General features: G+C 42.1%; 1 protein-coding gene across 4 annotated transcripts in view; it reads left to right on the plus strand.

Moving 5' to 3' along the window:
- PPP1CB (protein phosphatase 1 catalytic subunit beta) overlaps positions 1–21,896 on the plus strand; it is a 253,961-nt gene that overhangs the window by 98,617 nt on the left and 133,448 nt on the right. For all 4 annotated transcript variants that reach the window (XM_029592964.1, XM_029592966.1, XM_029592963.1 and 1 more), the window contains exon 3: positions 18,150–18,380. In XM_029592964.1, the coding sequence (XP_029448824.1) occupies positions 18,150–18,380 (231 nt within the window). The remainder of the gene's footprint in view (positions 1–18,149; positions 18,381–21,896) is intronic.

Below are 21,896 nucleotides of genomic sequence, written 5' to 3' on the forward strand. Positions count from 1 at the left end.
GTCTCTTGCATCACTGTTGGTGAATGCTGTTTTCTCTGCGGAGTGTAACATCATTCACTTTCCTTGCATAGACTACTGCTAACCACTTTCAGTACATGCAAGGAGCTCTCACTTTTTTCAGGACTCACTATACATTTACTAACTGGGATTACTGTCACTGCCATAAATCCCTTCTGTAACACTTCTGGACACCACAGTCTTAAGACCCTCTTGTCCAGCATGCGCACAGACATTCTGATACATTGTTATATGTCCCTGCGCATATTTTCCATAACCTCAGCCTTTCAACTTTTCATGGTTGGGCTATGGGGTTTCTTCCCACTATGCATTTTTCTCATAATTCAAAACTGCTATGGGTTATATTCAGTGACATTCTATACTCAATGGACCTAAGTGGTTTCATTGCTTTCGTCCCTGATTCTTATCCCAGTTCGAACTAGGACCTAGTCTCCTTCAACTCATGCTCGCAATTCCTTAGGGTTATAAAGTTTCTCCTGAAAGCTGTCAACCCATTATGCATCTATTGCACTCCAGCATAGTTTCTCATAAACTTCCTGGACGTTGCACCCATGAGTTATGCCCTTATGCCTTCCAATACTGCTTTTGCAACAATTCTTTGTGCATACAGACAGACAGCATAGGGACAATGTGCTTTCCAACTCATAAGCACGCATTACCTCTTAGCTGCTCTGCTAGACAGCTGCGCAGCTCTACCCTTGGCCCTTGTTCACTTCATGCGTCCTTGGGCCACATATCTAAGAGATTTAATGAACGCTCTATCAGACCTTCTCCACGTAGGTTCTATCCTCTCGAATGGTCTCAATTACATGTGTACAGGGCAAATCTTTTAACGCTGAGTTTAACTAAACTTTCCTCGGCGTCTGCATCATTCCATACGATGCACAGGTTCTGCTCCCTGCACATGTTTCCTATGCGTTCCCTTAGATGCCTTTTCTTCCATCAAAGGCCTCTTCAATATCTCTTCTGCTGCCTCTCGTAGCCAGCATTCTTCTAATGTTGAACTGGGATGGGGTTCAGTATTCTTTTCCCCACTCCCTGACTGAGATCAGTATGCTTTCCCATACTTCTCAATCCATCATATCAGTAACCTTTTATTCTCTCACCAGTCAGTCCCAAATCATAGACTTACTGATGTTCTTAGGTTCTGGTAGCGTCACAAAACCTTCTAAACATAAATCTTGCCGTTTAATATGGCAGGCTTTACCTCCTGACGCTAAAAAAAAAAAAAAAAAAAAAAAGAGGTATTACCCCTTTTACTTTTCCACCATTTTTTCTTACTCCCTCGGATTCTGTTCTCCAGACATCCTCCACATAGATACACCTTTCTCTTAGGAGGTGTATCGTTTTGGGAGTTGGGTTCCCGTTTTCGGTAATCCTCTCTGAGTCGGCTTACCATGGATTATCCACTGATCAAGCCGCCCTCTATTTCTCTAATCACGGAATGAACATATATATTCTCCTTATAAGTCTCATACATTCTACGTTTGAGCCTTTCCATTCCTCTCTTCCACAGTTTGGCAAGGGAACTTCTTTCCCTCTTAATGTCATTCCTGCCAGCAGGGTCCGTGAGTTATGCACTCTTTCCATACTCACCTGACTCCGTTCCTCTGCCACTGAGTAGTTCTACGCATTCAACTTTCTATCCTTTTCAGGTAGATGTTGTATCTCCTTTCCTCAGGAAATACTCTATTAATTTTTCCTAACCTCTCTCTCTCGCCCTAGGGAGAGACTGGGTTTTCCACATTCCTGGACAGTAATGCTGCGCTTACATTCTATCTACATTGCACTGCATTCCATGTGAATTCCACTTGACTCTTTCCTTCATGCAAGGGTCAAGCTGCTACTTCCAGTGGCCACACAGACCTAATCCTTCTGATTAAGTGGTCTATATTTCCTTTCCTACCAACAAGCAGACATTTCACTACAACACTGTGGGTATCCACATACTGTTGTGTCCGTCTTAGCCTTAACAGCTTCCCTTTGGTTACTGCTGCTTGTACTTTTTTATCAGGTTGCAGCCTGGAGTCCTCTCCATACCTTCGCAGCCTATTATTGCTTACATTTGACTAGCCGGCATGCTCCATGTTTGGCCAGTCCGCCTACTCTTACTTTTTTCAATTCACTACCCAACATCCTTCCACGAACCCATTATGGTGTTGCGGATGCCCTCCGTTCCCATTTCCACCTCAGTCATTACGCCTTTGCGCATCTGCGGTGTATCTGGTGCATTCCCGGGCATCCTCAGCTCGGTACTCACCCATTTGTGAGGACTACCATCCTGCTTGTCCTGTGAGAAAGCAAATGTTGCTTACCTGATGTAACAGGTGTTCTCACAGGACAGCAGGATGTTAGTCCTCACGAAACCCGCCCGCCACCCCGCGGAGTTGGGTCTGCATACTTTTATTTTAGTTTCGCTTGCGCTTTTTAGCTATAAGACGAGACTGAGGGAGACACCTGTGGCTCACAGGGATAATTGCAGGCTGGGCATGCTCAGTGCACCCAGTGTGCCAGTGTCAGTCAAAGCTTGTTGAAACTTTGACAGAAAAGTTTTCCGTACAGGGCTCCATCCTCGATGTCACCCATTTGTGAGGACTAACATCCTGCTGTCCTGTGAGAACACCTGTTACATCAGGTAAGCAACATTTGCTTTATCTGTATGCATATCCTCAGATTCCCTTAGTGGTGAAGACTCTTAAAGCTTCAGGGGGACACTGATTCTCATAGCCCCTTATTGGCCGAGACAGGTCTGATTTCCACTCTTGCTGGAGTTGTCCATCCGGAGACCGATCAGACTAGGGACTTCCCCAGATCTCACCTCACAAGATCAGGGCAGGCTGCAGCATCCCAAGCTCTAGGCCCTGTCGCTTATAGCCTGGATGTTGAGAGGTTGATTCTGCAGCCGCTTGATCTTTCAGAAGATGTCTCGGTTCCTGATGGCTTCTAGAAGGCCTGCCTCTGGAAAGTCCTATGGACTGAAGTGGAGGAGGTTTTCCGAGCAGAAGGCCCTAGATCCGTTCTCCTGCCCCAAAAACTGCTTGATTACCTTCTACACCTATCTGAGTCTGGTTTAAAAAATCAATTCTGTCAGAGTTCCTTAGTGCAATTGGCGCATAACACCATGGTGTAGATGTGTGCCCATCTCTGTACAGCCTGTAGTTGTATGCTTCATGCGAGTCTTGCTTCAGTTGAAGCCTCCCCTAAGGCCTCCCGCTGTCTTGTGAACTCAACGTGGTGTTGGCTCAGCTGATGAAAGCTCCTTTTGATCTGCTGTGCACCTGTTACCTGAAGTACCTGACCTGGAAGGTCATAATTTGGTGGCGGTCACTTCAGCACGCAGGGTGTTAGTGAGCTCCAGGCCTTAGTGACTTATCCTCCTTATACTAAGTTTTATCATGACAGGGTGGTCTTGTATATGCACCCTAAGTTGGTGACTGATTTCCATCTTAACCAATCAATCATCCTCCCAATATTCTTCACCAGGCACCTTTCACACCAAGGCAAACTAACACTGCATGGTTTGAACTGCCAAGTGAGCCTTAGCCTTCTATCTGGATCGGACAGAAGCCTATAGACAGTCCACCCAACTTTTTGTTTCTTTTGGTAAGAATAGGTTGAGCGTTGCCAATGCCAAGCACACTATTCCATTGACTAGCAGATTGCATTTCCTTCTGTTATGCCCAGGTGGAACCACATCTTGGGGGTCATGTCAAAGCTCATTCTCTCAGAGCCATGGCAGCATCATTGGCCCACTTGTGAGTAGTTCCCGTGGAGTTCTCTCCACACATTCACATCACATCACATTACTATCTGGATAGGGATGGTTGATACGACAGTAAGTTTGGCCAGTCTGTCCTTCAGAACCTGTTTGAGGTGTAGAACCCAACTCTTCCAACCTAGTACCTGTTTAGGTTCAGGCTGTCTCCCCTTTTTACCAACAGCACTGGTGGTGTGCCCATTGGCACCTGGTTAGGTGTCTGTTGGTCCCCTTTTTGTGTTGGGGAGCAGTCTGTAGCTAGGGATTCACCCGTGTATGAGGACTACCATCCTGCTTGTCCTCGAAAAAAGCAGAGTTGTTACCTGTAACAGGTGTTCTCAGAGGACAGCAGGATGTTAGTCCTCACAAAACCCTCCCGTGTCCCGCAAAATTGGTTTTCTCCTAGTTTTTTATTTTTAATCATAATTCTGTTACAAGACTGAAGACTGGGCATGCTCAGTGTGCCTAGACAAAATTCTAGAAACTTTGAAATGTTTTCCGCATCGGGGCTCTATCTGATGATGTCACACCATGTGTAAGGACTAACATCTTGCTGTCCTCTGAGAATACCTGTTACAGGTAAGCAATTCTGCTTTACTTATTAATACCATATCTGCTTAGGCAACAAACATGCAGTTAGCTTTCCCAGTTGCTTTATTTTGGCTATTTTTAGGTCATTCAAGGTGATCATTTCCAGATCCCTTTTCATGATTGTTTCCAATTCTTGTCCATCTAATTGATATTTGGGTAATGGAGTTCTGTATCCCAAATGGGAGAAGTGCCCTAGTGATAAAAGCAATGGTCTGGGAACGGGTTCAAATCCAGTTTCTCTCAATATTCCTTGTCATCATGGGCAAGACACTTTAGCTCCCATTGCCTCAAGTACGCTTAGAATGTCAGCTCTTTGAAGAAAGAACTTACCTTACCTAAATACTGTTCGTGACTGTTCAGCACTGAGTAGGTCTTGTAGTATGTACGAGAGAATGCAATCTGAACAGATCCGCATCATTTGAAAGAGGTGAAGCATCAGAAGAGAGATGAAAGGCAGCAATTTAGAGTTCATTCCATACATTTTCAGTATACTACAGAATTGAGAGGTGGATGCCTTCAAATGTTTTGGGAGATGAGTAATTCAGGCCACATTGTTGTCTTCTAGTGTGTTGCTTTGACATTTTTCCGAAATCTAGACTTGGTGAGAACAGCATAGATAAATTTTGATCTATCTCTGTCAGTTCCTGTTCTATTTGTTTTCCATACCAGTTTAGACCAGTTGGTTCTAAAGTAATTTTGGTATATTTTATTTTCCTGTGTGTTTAGAATTTTTGTTCTAACTCTGTGCTCTAGTAGTAGTTTTTCATATTAAGGCTTTTGGAAGTGTTCTCAAGAGGATGAGACTAGGAAGAGCAAAGCCCAGACCATATGAGGAGCTCAAAAAAAACAATGTTGAGTGGCATTAGTTTTGCCTTAATAGGCATCAGCCTTAAGTTCATACTGGTATGGTGAAATGGAATGTGATCTCCTATTTTGTTTTTAGGATGAAAGGCAAGGGACTCATTGCTGCATCTAGATAACACCAATTTGCTATAGTGGGAAGGGTTTTTTTTTTTTAAACCTTTTGTCTATTTCTGTTCCGAGTTCTTGCCTATCAACCTAAAAACAAACTAGGAGAGAACATTCCATTTCATAAACTGCATAAACTGTCATAAGCTTTGTTGCTCAATATTAGATTGGCAAACCACCAATTACTATAATGAATTGTGAACCAGTGCACTGTATTTTATCTAATACTGATCCTTTTTTGCACTAATCAAATGGACTGATAAATAGGCAAGCATATAATTGCTATATTCCTAGACATGGCTTGGTCCTTTTGCAAGAGTTGAACACTAGTACTTGGGACTCTGATCTTTATACAGGTATGACTCGTCAAGTGCAGGCACACAATATAGAAAGAAAAAATAGTTGGCATGCACATGGTTTAAAGAGGTTTCGCCACACTTCCATTATTTTTTAAAGAATATTATTGTACATGGACACTGTACTTGCCATAGAAGATTGTAGGTTTTGGAAATCACATCTGGTGTGAAAGTGTTTTTTTTTTTTCTTTTAGCCCAGTACCTGTAATTGATTGTAAGAGTTGCAGGCCTTTGTCACTATATGAGTGCAGTTCCATATATGGGGTTGTTGGAGTATGCCTGCAGTAACATTAAAAGCCAAATTTCTATTACAGTACCACCTTAACAGGAAACTTTGTGTTTTGGCTTAGTAGCAGCCACCCCCTACTTCATTAGGTATCCAGCCAAGTTGGAACCTGTCACAATGAGGCTGATGCCACAGGCCTTCCTTCATGACTACAGAAGATTTGTCTTCATTTTAAATTTCTATCCCCAGCCATCATAGCAACAGTCCTCTGACTTGGAGAGACAAACTGCAGCTCTCTTTCGGGCCGATACAGTAAAACACGCGGGCAAGTGCCCGCTCTCCCAGCATGTGCACAGGCCACTCTCCTGTGCGCGCGCGATACAGTAATTTAATTTATTTAAATGAGGGCCGGCAGTAAAAAGAGGCGCTAGGGACACGCTAGTATCCCTAGCGCCTCTTTTCGGACAGGAGAGGCGGCTGTCAGCAGGTTTGACAGCCGACGCTCAATTTTGCTGGTGTCGGTTCTTGAGCTTGCTGACAGCCATGGGTTCGGAAACCAGACGCTGGCAAAATTGGGCGTCCGGTTTTCAAGCCGCGGGCCTATTTCAATTTTTTTTCTTTTTTCTTTTTACCTTTTGGGACCTCCGACTTAATATCGCCATGATATTAAGTCGGAGGGTGCACAGTCTTTCCATGTGAGTAAGGACTTGCGTTGTCAAGTGAGTCAACTATGCTGGATTAGTGTGAAATTTTTTGTATGCTAGCACTGTAGTGGGTCTCATGACCTTAGGGGCAATCAGCACTTCCAATGGCTATAGTTGAGTCTGGAAAACAAACTAAGAACATAAGAACTTGCCATACTGAGTCAGACCGAGAGTAAATATATCCCATACTGCTATCACGTAGTGATAAGCAATGGCTGTTTCTTAAATCTTCTTGTTTAATAAGTCTATTGACTTCTCTTCCAGGAATTTGTCCAGATCTTTTTTTTTTTAACCCAGCTATGCTAACTGCTTTAACCACATCCTTGGTAATGAATTCCAGAGCTTAATTGTGTGTTGAGTGAACGTTTTCTCTGATTTGTTTTGAATGTGCTACTTACAAACTTCTTGAGTTCCCCCTAGTAGTCATTTTTTGAAAGAGTAACCGATTTACATTTAATTGTTCTTTCATTCATGATTTTATAGATCTCTTATACCCCCCCCCCTCAGCTGTCTATTCTCAGAGCTGAAGGGCCAACCTCTTCAGCCTTTCTTTATAGGGGAGCTGTTCTATCTCGTTTATCATGCCTGATTAAACATGAACAGCATATTTTCCACAGAGCCAATGATAGATTTGTATTCAGCTCCATGGTGGAAAATACGTTTTTTTTTTCCATTTTTTCCTATAGTTTTGAGCTGATTTTCTTGTTTTAAGACATGGATGCCTCTCCTCCTCCTCTTCTCAGTCCTGAAAAAAGTACACTGGTTATGTTCCCTGAATTTACAAGATGCCTACACACATGCAAGTCATTGGAAATGATTTATATTATGGAAAAAACACTTCCATTACTGAGTTCTATTTTGGCCTAGTTGTCAGCATCTCTCACAATCACAAAATGCTTTGCAGCTTCACATATTAGAAGTGTATGTGTTTCCCTGTCTGAATGATTGGTTGATCAAGAGCATATCTTGAGGTGCAGTAGGATTGATGAATAACATTTTCAGGTGTTAGGCGTTACTAGGGTTTGTCATAAACTATGCAAAATACCAATTAAGCCCATCATTTCAATGGGACTGCATAGGAGCTTTGCTAAACACAATTCTGATGAGCCTTCCTTCCGCAAGAAGGGATAACCAATGTGGTAAGCACAGTGACAGGAGTAAGTAGACAGCATGGGACGTGTTGGACCTCGTGGCATCAACAGTACATGTCACACCCTTGGCATGTTTCCACCATAAGACAACTCAGTGAATTTAAGATCCCACTAAGCAGAGGCCATGTCAGGTCTTAGCATCCAAACCACTCAGCAGCTCAGGGACTCATTGACCTGGTGGCTATGCCCCCCCACCCAGGATAACTTTTTCCAAATTCCACCTTCTCAAATTATCATAACAGACATATCTGACCTTGTGCTGGGGAGTGCATGTAGATGGGCCTATGGTCTGCTAAAGATAAATGTCACATAAATCTCCTAGAACTATGAGAAATCAAAAACTCTAAAAGCTTTCCTAGATCAGTTACCAACAAAATTATTCTAATTCCGAGAGACAACCAAGTGGCCACATTTTATATAAACGAGCATGGAGTTATAGGATACTTCCTTCTCAAGGGCGGTTCTATAATGAGGCAGGGTGAGGTGGCCGCTTGAGTGGCAAAATTGCCCCCTGAAACCTTCCTGCCACACCTGCCTCGCCCTTCATTCTGTCTGCAAGAAAATCTGCAGTGCTGGTGGCACGGAGCAGTGACCTGCTGGCTGGGTTTCCATAGCTGGCGTATGGCCGACATCCACAGTGCTTTCACTTCCCCCTTCTCCCAATACAGCTCTTTCTCTTGAAGATTCACCTAGCCCCCAGGGCTCTCCGTGGGGGGGGGGGGGGAGGTAAATCGGGACAGCACTGCTACTTAGCTCAGACAACGTGCGCAAGCACTCGTTTCTCTGCAGTAAGGAGCAATGCAGCCTGCGGGGCCGCACAAATTATCAGCCTTCTTTAGTCCAGTCGGAGCATGAAGAGCAATGCAGTGCTCAGGCCACAAAAAGCATTGGCTCCCCCATCCCCCTGCAGTTGGGTACAGGAGAAAGTGCAGCCCACAGTGTAGCAAAAAGATGCATCTGCTCCCCTCCCTCAAAAGTCAGGAACAGGAGGAGCAGCGTGGCTCGCGGTGACGCTAGAAGTATCAGTAGCCTCTCCCTGCCCCTGTTGGGAACAAGAAGAGCAGCGTGCTGCATGGATCACAAAATGAAGCATCGGCCTCCCCCTGGCAGTCAGGAGCAGGAGGAGAAGCGTGGCCTGCTAGCAGAAAGAAGTGCCATCGGTCTAACCTCTCCCTATGGTCTGGAACAGGAGCAGCAGGGCCCCAGGCTAGAAGAAAAAGGAAAAGTCTGATGGGCCAAAGGAGAAGGATTCTGCTGCTGATCTTGTGCGTCCAGAGGAGGGGAACACATGAGAAACCAAGTGTGTTTGTGTAAGAACATACCATACTGGGTCAGACCAAGGGTCCATCGAGCCCAGCATCCTGTTTCCAACAGTGGCCAATCCAGGCTAAACAGTGGCCAGTAGATGTGTGTGATTAAGCATGTAAAAGAGAGCATATGCCGTGTGTGTGAGTACCTGTATATATGGGATGGTTGAGGGGGGATATGATAGAGGTCTTTAAAATCATGAGTTCTAGAATGGGTAAATGTGAATTGGTTATTTACTCTTTCGGATAATAGAAGGACTAGGGGGCAGTCCATGAAGCTAGCAAGTAGCACATTTAAAAGTAATTTGAAAAAATTATTTTTCACTCAGTGTGCAATTAAGCTCTGGAATTTGTTGCCAGAGGATGTAGTTAAAGCAGTTAGTGTAACTGGGTTTAAATAAGGTTTGAACAAGTTTCTGGAGGAGAAGCCAATTAACTGCTATTAATAAATTTGTCTTAGAGAATAGCCACTGCTATTACTGGTATCAGTAGCATTGGATCTATTTAGTGTTTTGGTACTTGCCATGTACTGGTAGCCTTGATTGGCCACTGTTGGAAACAGGATGCTTGATATATCCTTGGTCTGACCCAGAATGACAATTACTTATGTTCTTATGTGTGTATCAGAGAGGTTAAAGTTTGTGCACCCTCCTCCAATCTATGACAATCTCAGGAGGACTGGAAATCTAAGGTTCCCAGGTATGGAGAGTGGGAGATCTTTTTTTTTTTTTTTTTTTTTTTTTTTTTTTTTAAATCCTTGTTAGTTTTAATTATTGAATGTGATGTATCTGCTGTTTTGAAATATTTTATTAGTGTTTAGTAATATTTTAAACATTTTAATTCATGTTTTTAATTGGCTGAATTTCAGTGGATTTGTCATTATTTGTATTGGTATGTTTAATGTTTTATATTTCTTGATTGTGTTTGCATTGCTTACAGAGCTTGGCTTCTTGTGATTTCCAGTTCAGTTTTTGTCTGCACGCTTCAATTTATATTTTATGATCTCTTTATTCTGTATTTAAGTTTATCTGTGTTCTGCTTGTGTGACTGAGGCTTTAGGTATTCTGCTAGCATGTAGTTTCTGTGTAGGGATTTAAAATAACCTGGCTTTAATCTGTTTTCCTAATAGGTGTATTGGTGATTAGGTCCTGATGTAATATTTGCAGTATGGCTTTTTCATAGTTTGAATGCTGGCAGTTATGATATGGAAGGCTTACTATACTGGAATTGTAGTGCAGTTTATTCCTGGCTTTCTGTGGGCTGAGTCCACCCCCAGTTCACTTTAACATAGGTCTAATACCATATGGGATCCAGTAAACCGCCTTGATTTACTATGAGAAAATTAGTTTGTCTGTGAAACTATTACTGAAAGGTGGTTTTTTTTACTGTGTATGCCTATAATATATATATATATATATATATAGTAAGTGATTTTTATTTCAGAAGATTATACTTTGTCTATTTTCCATATGCAACCTGCCTTTTTAGGTTGGGGAAGTTAATACATTTTAAAATGGAAAAGAATGCATAAGTTTTAATTGTGTGGTGAGAGAAGGGGGAATGAAAGGCTGTAAGGTTTGTCTGGGGCATCTAATACCCTTGTAGCAGCCCTAAGAATGTGTGTCACACACACAGGCTTCCACCATTCACCAACCTGTCACACCAGGGGGCACATCCTGGTTAAGGGTGGGAGGCAGGCAATAGAGAATATTCCTTCAGTGTGAGGAGTCTGCCAGAATGACCCTGTCTAGTAGGTAAGAACAATATCACAGTGAACAGACTATTAGAGTCCTGGAACTACACAATGATCCCTTGACAGGGGCAGGGGGCAGCAATTCAGATATTATTCAAGTGGGGAACACCTGTAATAGATCTGTTTTGTATCCATTCTGAACAGAAAAAATTCTCAGTTCTGTTCCAGGCAAGAATCACAAGGCAAGTTAATGGTAGACCCTTTCTCCTTTAATTGAGTAGAGGGTCTTCTGTAAACATATCCTCAGATTGTGCTGGTGGCAAAAACCTTGCTAAAACTCAGAAAAGACCAAAGAATCCTAACATGGAAGTGATGACTTTGCGGACTTCTTCAACAACAAAATAGCTCATCTCATCCAATCCAACATAACCAACAACAAACTCAACAGCATGATAACTTCATCCTGGTCAAACTTTGACATCTCCTCCGCTCTTGAAATTAAAACTATTATAAACAAAATGAACCCAGCCAACATCCATTAGACACCATCCCAATAACCTCCCTCAAAACAATCGAACCAACCATTGCTAAAACCATCACCAAAATCGTCAATTTATCATTGACCGGCTACTACCCCAAATGCCTCAAATCTGCTGTCATCAAACCAATCCTCAAAAAAAAAAAAAAACAACCTAGATCCAGAAATCCTCACCAACTACCGCCCCATATCAAACCTTTCATTCCTAGCCAAAACCATTGAAAAAGTTGTGTACACCCAACTAGATGATTATCTGGAGTCAAACATCCTACATCCATCCCAATTTGGATTTAGAAAAAACTTAAATACAGAATCTCTCCTCATCTCCCTAAATTATATTATCTTCAGAGGCTTTGACAAAGGTGAAAAATCCCTACTCATACTCCTTGACCTCTCAGCCACTTTCGACACAGTAAACCACAATATACTGTTAGAACGACTGTCAAATATTGGCCTTTCTGGTACTACATTACAATGGTTCTCGTCCTACCTCTCTGAACGTACATACCAAGTAGTGATCAACAACACCCCATCAAAAATGATTGACCTCAAAACTGGAGTTCCCCAAGGTTCAGCCTTATCTGCTACCCTCTTCAACACATACCTCCTACCCATCTGCCAACTACTAAAAGATCATGGAATCTCACATTTCCTCTTCGCTGATGACATTCAGCTTCTAATTCCCATACAAAACTCAATTGAAGACGCATACAAAAAAACCTCAGATATTCTTATCTCAATCAAGCATCTACTAAACTCCCTGAAACTCATAATCAACTTTGACAAAACTGAAATCATACTCATGGATAAAAAAAACCCAATCCAACTCCGCCACCCCTGACAATACTAGATAAACAAATGATAACTATAATCCCTACCACCCATACCAGGAACCTTGGAGTTACCACCGATGCTGATCTCTTTCAAATCCCACATAGTAAATAAAACGAAAGGAGGATACCACAAGCTACTAACCCTAAGACATATAAAGCCATTTCTCAACCCTTCTGACTTCAGAACCATCCTGCAACTGCTTATTTTCTCCACCTTCGATTACTGCAACTCATTACTTATTGGAATCCCTTCATCATCCCTCAAACCACTCCAAATACTGCAGAATTCAGCTGCCAGAATCCTTACAGGAAAAAAAAGAAATGAACACATAACACCCATTTTATCCTGTCTTCATTGGCTACCTATTTCTGCACAAATTACCTACAAATCAATGACCATCATTCATAAAATCCTAAATGATGATCTTCATGGACTTAAAAGGCTTAAACATAACCCCCTAAAACCCACAAAGAAACCTATGCTCTATAACAACGCAGGATTCTTAAACATCCCCACCTTAAGCGTCTCGCTCATCTTTCAACTACACAAGAGAGAGAGCATTTTCCATTGCCTCCCCCAAAATTTGGAACACCCTACCCAAAGAACTGAGGACCCAGCACATCCTGAAAACATTTAAAAAAGACCTAAAAACATTTTTATTCCGCAAACTCTATTCTAACTATGACACCTGATCATCCAGGCCCTCAACAGAACTCGCAAGCATAATCCTCCTTCATGCTCTCCTGATGTACCCTCCTTTTTCACCCCTCCCTGCTCTCACTTGATTCATTAAGTTAATTGAAAATGTTCTCCTCACTATTCTGTTATTCAACTACTAAGAAAAAAAATGTTTACTGTTCACAAAACTCTACTGTTCCCAACTACAATGTTAACTCCATTTGATTGTATGCTAATTGCATATTTTGTATGATAATTGCATATTTTGTAAACAGTTATGATGGCTCTACTGAATAATGGTATATAAAACTCTACAAATAAATAATCCTCCTAGCCCAGGGGTCGGGAACCCATGGCTCGCGAGCCAGATATGGCTCTTTTGAGGGCTGCATCTGGCTCTCAGACAAGTGTCGCCACACTTTCCCGCTGACCTAGCTGCTCCCCGGTCCTCCTCCGCCCGGGCTTAAAATGCTGTCAGCCCGGGCGGAACGCGGCAGGACAGCTGGAGTCAGCGGCACCGGCGTGCTCTCTTCTTCCCGCCCCCCCCCCCACGGCCCGGAAGAGGAAGTGGAGAGTATCGGGTGCGTGCGCGGCAAGAAGAGGCCACGCTAGTGCGCTCTGCATCGGCCCGAAGTAAAGAAGACTGCAGCGCGGCTCGGAGGAAAATGAAGAGCTTCAACCGCGGCCGATGGGACTCCGCGAGGGCTGAAAATGAAGAGGTTAGCGTTGGGAGGAGGCTGCTGCTGCCGCGAGTTCCCGGGGTGGGAGAGAGTGAATGAGCGAGCAAGCTGTGTTTGCTCGCTCATTCACTCTCTCTCTCCCCCACCCCCATCCCGGGAACTCGCGGCAGCAGCAGCTTCCTCCCAACGCTAACCTCTTCATTTTCAGCCCTCGCGGAGTCCCATCGGCCGCGGTTGAAGCTCTTCATTTTCCTCCGAGCTGCGCTGCAGTCTTCTTTTCGTCGCGCACGCACCCGATACTCTCCACTTCCTCTTCTGGGCCGCGGGGGGGGGGGCCCTGTGTGTGTGTGTGTGTGTGAGATGCATGTATGTGAATGATTGAGAGCCTGTACATGAGAGAGAGTATGTGTGTGATTGAGAGCCTGCCTGTGAGAGAGAGCATGAATGTAAGTTTACGATTGGGAACCTGAATGTGTAAGTTTGTGATTGAAAACCTGTTTGTGTGAAAGAGTATATGTGTGTATGATTGAGATCATGTGTGTGTATGATTAAGAGCCTGTGTGTATAAGTAAGAGAGAGATCATGTGTGTCTGTGTGTGATTGAGAGCTGATTTAGGTGAGGGAGTATGTGATTGAGAGCCTGTGTTTAAATGAGAGAGAGAGACCATGTGTGTCTGTGTGTGACTGAGAGCTGATTTAGGTGAGGGAGTATGTGATTGAGAGCCTGTGTTTAAATGAGAGAGAGAGACCATGTGTGTCTGTGTGTGACTGAGAGCTGATTTAGGTGAGGGAGCATGTGAGTATGTGATTGAGAGCCTGTGTTTAAATGAGAGAGAGACCATGTGTGTCTGTGTGTGACTGAGAGCTGATTTAGGTGAGGGAGCATGTGAGTATGTGATTGAGAGCCTGTGTTTAAATGAGAGAGAGAGACCATGTGTGTCTGTGTGTGACTGAGAGCTGATTTAGGTGAGGGAGCATGTGAGTATGTGATTGAGAGCCTGTGTTTAAATGAGAGAGAGAGACCATGTGTGTCTGTGTGTGACTGAGAGCTGATTTAGGTGAGGGAGCATGTGAGTATGTGATTGAGAGCCTGTGTTTAAATGAGAGAGAGAGACCATGTGTGTCTGTGTGTGACTGAGAGCTGATTTAGGTGAGGGAGCATGTGAGTATGTGATTGAGAGCCTGTGTTTAAATGAGAGAGAGACCATGTGTGTCTGTGTGTGACTGAGAGCTGATTTAGGTGAGGGAGCATGTGAGTATGTGATTGAGAGCCTGTGTTTAAATGAGAGAGAGAGACCATGTGTGTCTGTGTGTGACTGAGAGCTGATTTAGGTGAGGGAGCATGTGAGTATGTGATTGAGAGCCTGTGTTTAAATGAGAGAGAGAGAGACCATGTGTGTGTGTGACTGAGAGCTAATTTAGGTGAGGGAGTATGTGATTGAGAGCCTGTGTGTAAATGAGAGAAAGAGAGGACATGTTTGTAAGCATGTGAATGAGAGTCTGTGTGAGAGAAAAAGACAGCATGTATTTATGTGATTGAAAGCCTGTGTGGGTGTGTAAGCGTGAAAAGATAGACAGCATGTGTGTAAATGTGTAATTAAGAGCCTATATAAGTGAAAGAGAAAAAACATGTGTATATGTGAGTGACTGAGAGCATGTGTGCATAGGTGTGTCATTGAGAGCCAGTGTGAGAGAGAGCGCTGGTATGTGACTGAGAGAGGAGAAAGTTCCAAGCAAACCACCCCACCTCCTGCTAATTCAGAACAATCTCAGGACACCTGGATATCAAACGTTCCCAGGTATGCAGAGCAAAAAAAGTTTTGTATCCTTATTATTTTTCATTACTGGGTCTTTGTGTCTGCTATTTTGAAATATTTTGTTGGTATCTGGAAATGTTTTATATAAGTTTTTAATTATTGGATATTTATTTATTTATTTATTTAACGTTTCTTTTATACCGATGACCGTTCGCACATCGCATCGGTTTACAGTGAACACAAAACCATTGGGCGGGGCCCTTACATAAAACAGATAATATACTGAACTAGGAAACATATAATTGAAATTAGGGGGGAGCCCTTACATCAAAACTATTTACATCAAAACTATTCCACTCATCAGCTGTTTCGAAATATGTTCTTTTTGTTAGTACAGTTTTACTGCTGATTTTATATTTCTTTGTTTTATAAGGATGGGTGATTCTTTTTTCCTTTGTTACACTGCATACAGAGACTCTGGCTTGTTGCAGTTTCCAATTCAGTTTTTGTCTGCATGCTTCTTGTTATGCGTTTTGGTCTCTTTATTCTATGTTAGGTGAGGGACAGCACGTGATTCAGGTGAGGTTTTCTGCTGGCGTGTAGTTTCTGTGTAGGACTCTATAGCAGCCTGACTTGGTCCGTTTTCCTAATATGAGATGTATTGGTGTCTTAAGGCCTGGTGTAATATTTTCAGAGACTTATTGTACTTTAAAAGTGTGATCTTACATAAAATACACACATTTACTTGTATTTAGTTTTAAACATATTGTATGGCTCTCATGGAATTACATTTTAAAATATGTTGCGTTTATGGCTCTCTCAGCCAAAAAGGTTCCTGACCCCTGTCCTAGCCCCTTATTAGCCGAGACAGATTTGGTTTCTGTTCTTTGGGAACAACTCAGATTTGGGAATTCTCTAGCCCTCGTCGCACAAAACCAGGGAATATGGTTTATACTCCCTAGCCTTCAAAGTCTGGATGTTGAAAAAAGAGAATACAGGACATTCTTTGAGCAGGTTTAGGGAATCCAAAACTGACTTCTAGAAAGGCTTTCAGTGAAGATCTGATAGTTTTACCTGGAGGAGACTTGTGACATGGCATGTAGAGAAAGACCCCTAGATCTGTACTGTATGTCTTTTGATATTATGTATGTTTTTAATATGTAAACCGCTAAGACAGATAGGCTACTACCCCTAGTGCGGCATACAAAAACTTTTAAATAAATAAAATAGATATTTCTCTGTCCCACACAAGTTACTTTCAGAATTTTTCAGGCAAATATTGAAGGGAGAAATACCATAAAATGTTCTTCTATTATGGAGCAATTTTAAAACAGCTTGCCTAAGTGCTGGCATCTATTTCTATAGTGTGTGGTTTTTTTGTTTGGTTTTTTTCCAAAAAGTCATGCACAAAAACGAGTAGCATGAAGTGTTTTCCTTTCCTGTGCCTGGAAATCTCATATAGCACATGATACAGTCTATACTACATTAATGAGACTTGGGGCTTTTGGAAAGTTTCATTTTTTCAGTGTTTTTGTCAGTTGAAGCACCAGAAAGATAGGTAAATACTGTAGATAACTATGGGGGGGTCACTTATCAAAGGCTTATTGCACGCGATATGGCCGTATTGCGTGCAGTAAGCCTCTATCGCATGTGAAAAGGACCTTTTCGCATGCGATATCATACAAATTAGAGGGAGGGGAGGAGTCGGGGCAGGGAGGGGGCAGAGTTGGTAGTGTCTTTGTTGGCGATATTACTAACATTATCATCGGCAGCCGGCACACTGCCGTGGTGCGAAGGCTGCAAGAGGATTCATCATTCTGCGAAGAATGCTGAATCCTGGCCTATAATTTTTAAATGCCAGAATAAGAATGTTTAAACAGAGAAACTTAACAGTGTAAGACATTTTTCTTTTTGTAGTTGACTGTACTTTAACTTTAATAGCCACAGACTGATAATGAACTGATAAAGCTAAAATAAATTCACACTGAATTGGATACACACAAACCTTCAATCTATAAAAATCACCTGTCAAAAGAAATGTAAAACACATTCATGCAAGATACAGTATCAAACTAATGCAGCTGCATATTGATAGTGAATCTCATCACTGTAGCATAGTCCATTTTGAAAGTAAATTAGCTGAGATGTTAAGTTTTTGTTAAAAATAATTCTACTGAAGGTAAACATCAAAAGGACTCAGTAAATCCAAATTGCTACTTTTACTATAAAGGGGTCATCAATTTACAACTTTATTTGTCAAATTGCGTGAAGCACATGCCTACCACATATATTCCCATAGATGTGTCACATATGGTACAGCTGTTTGGAAAAAGTGTAATATTGTAATTTAGAATGTACAGACTAATATCTATGGGGATATGTGATAGGCATATGCATGATATAAATTTTAATAATTTTATATGATGAAATACTAAGTTATAAATTGATAAAAATGTTATGACCCCTTTATGGTAAAATTAGTAAAGTTTTTAAGATAGCTGTTTTATTTTGCTAGTATGGATTCATACTAAATTTAGAGTGCCAGAAATAGTGTATCGGTGGCTACCATAAAAACAATTTGTAACTGTTTTTTCTTCTCTGTATAGCCACCCAACCCACAAATTCTGTTTCAAATTCAGACTCCAAAATGTCCGAGGCCACCACTTTTTCCAACAGTGTTTGGCTACCACTTTTCAGAGATATTTCTATCGCCTTTGCATGGTTCAAATTCTTGCAGTCTGGTATGTTTTCAGTTTTACGCTGCATGATAAATCTTGCAGTTATTAGATAATGCCTCTAAAGACTGTAAAGGGAAATATTGAGTGTCACCGATAAAATATATATATAATGTTTTTGTTACTAACCAAGCTTTTTGTTTTTGTATTTTTAGGTGATATCCATGGTCAGTACACAGATTTGCTTAGATTGTTTGAGTATGGAGGCTTCCCACCTGAAGCAAACTATCTTTTCCTGGGGGACTATGTGGACAGAGGCAAGCAGTCTTTGGAAACTATCTGCCTCTTACTGGCATATAAAATCAAGTACCCAGAGAACTTTTTCTTGTTGCGAGGAAACCATGAGTGTGCTAGTATCAATCGGATCTATGGCTTCTATGATGAGTGTAAGTAGAAGCAGTATTAGTGAATTTGACATCTTTTGCAGCTTTGTAGGTGCTGTATAATTTTGTGTGTTTTACGAGCAACTGCCTCATCAGTAGGGCCTTCATCACCTTATGCTTGAAACGTATTTATGTGAGTTTTATGCACACATTTATAAAAACATAGTTGATGGCCTAGATTTAGAATTCACTCTTCCTCCCTCTGTCCACCCCACATAACATATTGCAGCTTCTGTTACTGGGAAAAGGTAATATAGTAGTATGGTACCACTAGCTCAGTAGTCAAAACTCTTATGGTACAACAATACCATTTTGTATAAATTAGGGCATACAGAAGTATTCACTTTATAGCATAAAAGTCAGGCAGAAGGCCTTGAACACATTGCATGAGTAGTCTCACAGCCTTTTTGTCACCGTGTATGCTAAAGCTTAGGTGACTGTGACTGTAGTACCGGGGTGGGCAAACCTTTGTGCTGAGGCCACATTACAATTTATTGAGCACCAGGGCAGGTGGGTGGGGCAGGGTGGGGTCAGGCAAGTCCTCGACACAGCAATCAAATCTCCACCACTTGCTGCAGGCATTTCAGTATCCTGCAGGCTTAAGCGCCATCACTTTTAGCACCCAAGGAGTCTCTTCAATCATGGATCTCCAGCCTCTACCAAAATCAGAAAACCCTTCAATCCAACAGCTACAAGGCATTTTCCCAGCTAGCAGACTACCTCACCTAAGTCACAAATACAGGCCATAAAGTATAAATAATAAGGTGCAGACTAAATCTGGACTGGAAACCACTAAAGGCCAGATTCATGCATTGCAATAAATCAAAATCAGAAACATCACCATGCCTCATAAAGCAGTCAAGAAATAAAAATCAATCATAACCGTGAGGAAACGATACTAATAAAAAGCACTTTCAAAACAGATGACAAATTGGACACCACCTAATAATTAAGGATAAAAAAAAAAAAAACTTTAAACATTTTCCCCATAATCAATCAAATATTTCAAAACAGCAGACATATCAAACACCCAAAAATTAAAACTATTTATTTATTTAGCATTTTTCTATACCGACCTTCATGGTTGAGGACCATATCAGATCGGTTTACATCGAAAGGGGGAACTGTAACAAGAACCATAAATAAAAAATAGGAAGAACAAAGTTACATTTAACAGGGGTAGTAAACTTGGAAGCAAAGACTGCTAGAAGCAAAAAGGTTTAAGGAACGTAGTGATTAGGAAATTAACAGTTAATGTGTCAGGTAGTCTCTTATTCATGTCAAGTAGTCTCTTATTATAAAACTAATAAGGATAACCCCCCCCCCAATACCTGGAAACTTTTCGTTTCCAGTCATCCTGAGACTAGAAAAGATTAGTATGGGGAAGGAGAGAGTATACACAAACTTCCTCCTATACTCGCACACCTTCATTCACCCACTGCGCGCGCACACTCATGCACCCTTCTACCCTCTCTTCTTCTCACTTCTCCCTTTTCCCTTCCCTCTTCCCTTCAGTCATTTACCCTCCTTATCTCATTGATCCCTATCACCCTCTTCCCTTCCCCTCTGTTGCTCATCCTCTTCTGTTTCTCATTCTTGCCGCGTTCCCACCTAGTCACTAGCCCTTCTCTCCCAACTAAGAACATAAGCTGCCATATTGGGTCAGACCAAGAGTCCCTCAAGCCCAGCATCCTGTTTCCAACAGTGGCCAATCCAGGTTACAAGTGCCTGGCAAAAACCCCAAACATTAAGTAGATCCCATGCTTTTAATGCCAGTAATAGCAGTGTCTATTCCCTAAGTCAGCTTGATAGCAGTTAATGGACTTCTCCAAGAATTTATCCAAATATTTTTTTTTAAACTCAGCTACATTAATTGCCCTAACCACATCATCTAGTGGAAAACCCCAGAGATTGTTTTGAATGAAAAAGTCTCTGATTAGTTTTAAATGCACTACTTGTTAACTTCATGGAATGCCTCCTAATCCTTCTGTTATCCAAAAGAGTAAATAACCAATTCATATTTACCTGAGGTAGACCCCTCATGATTTTAAAGACCTCTGTCATATCCCCCCATCAGTTGTCTCTTGGCCAAGCTGAACAGACCTAATTTAAGAACATGACTTACTGGGTCAGACCAAGGGTCCATCAAGCCCAGCATCCTGTTTCCAACAGTGGCCAATCCAGGCCGTAAGAACCTGGCAATTACCCAAAAACTAAGTCTATTCCATGTTACTGTTGCTAGTAATAGCGGTGGTTATTATCTAAGTCAACTTAATTAATAGCAGGTAATGGACTTCTCCTCCAAGAACTTATCCAATCCTTTTTTAAACACAGCTGTAATAACTGCACTAACCACATCCTCTGTCAACAAATTCCAGAGTTTAATTGTGTGTTGAGTGAAAAAGAACTTTCTCAGATTAGTTTTAAATGTGCCACATGCTAACTTCATGGAGTGCCCCCTAGTCTTTCTATTATCCGAAAGAGTAAAAAAAACAATTCACATCTACCTGTTCTAGACTTCTCATGATTTTAAACATCTCTATCATATCCCCCCTCAGCTGTCTCTTCTCCAAGCTGAAAAGTCCTAACCTCTTTAGTCTTTCCTCATAAGGGAGCTCTTCCATTCCCTTTATCGTTTTGGTAGCCCTTCTCTGTACCTTCTCCATCGCAATTATATCGTTTTTGAGATGCGGTGACCAGAATTGTACACAATATGCAAGGTGTGGTCTCACCATGGAGCGATAGAGGCATTATGACATTCCGCCCAGCACTCAGCATTCTACCAGCATCAGACAACAACCGCTCAGCACTCAGCATTCTACCAGCATCAGACAACAACCGCCCAGCACTCAGCATTCTACCAGCATCAGACAACAACCGCCCAGCACTCAGCATTCAACCAGCATCAGACAACAACCGCCCAGCTCTCAGCATTCAACCAGCATCAGACAACAACCGCCCAGCACTCAGCATTCAACCAGCATCAGACAACAACCGCCCAGCACTCAGCATTCTACCAGCATCAGACAACAACCGCTCAGCACTCAGCATTCTACCAGCATCAGACAATCCTTGCCTCCAGACCCAATCAAGCGCATCTCAGACTAAACCTCCTCCAGAATTCCACTCATCATGCACACTTACAACATCCCAATCATCCACAACCAAAGGAGAACCCCCTCAACTAACTCCACCAACGTCATACAAAAAAGAATTATCCCTATCATGACATCACCACTGAACCAACTTCTAGGCCTCACGCTACTCTCAGTAACCCTCTTCAATGCGCAATCCTTAACTAAGAAGACACATATTCTCAATGATTACCTCTTGGATTCCAGCCCAGACATCTGTGCCATCACAGAAACCTGGTTAAAAAACTCGGACATTGCCTTAACCAACCAACTACCTATACAAACATATGACATCTTCACCTTCCATAGACTCAAAAAAAGAGGAGGCGGACTTCTTCTAGCCACCAAGAAAGAACTCAGACTGACCGCACATTCAATCAAGACA

Source organism: Rhinatrema bivittatum, chromosome 3 (assembly GCF_901001135.1).
Source record: "Rhinatrema bivittatum chromosome 3, aRhiBiv1.1, whole genome shotgun sequence".
Classification (NCBI taxonomy): Eukaryota; Metazoa; Chordata; class Amphibia; order Gymnophiona; family Rhinatrematidae; genus Rhinatrema; species Rhinatrema bivittatum.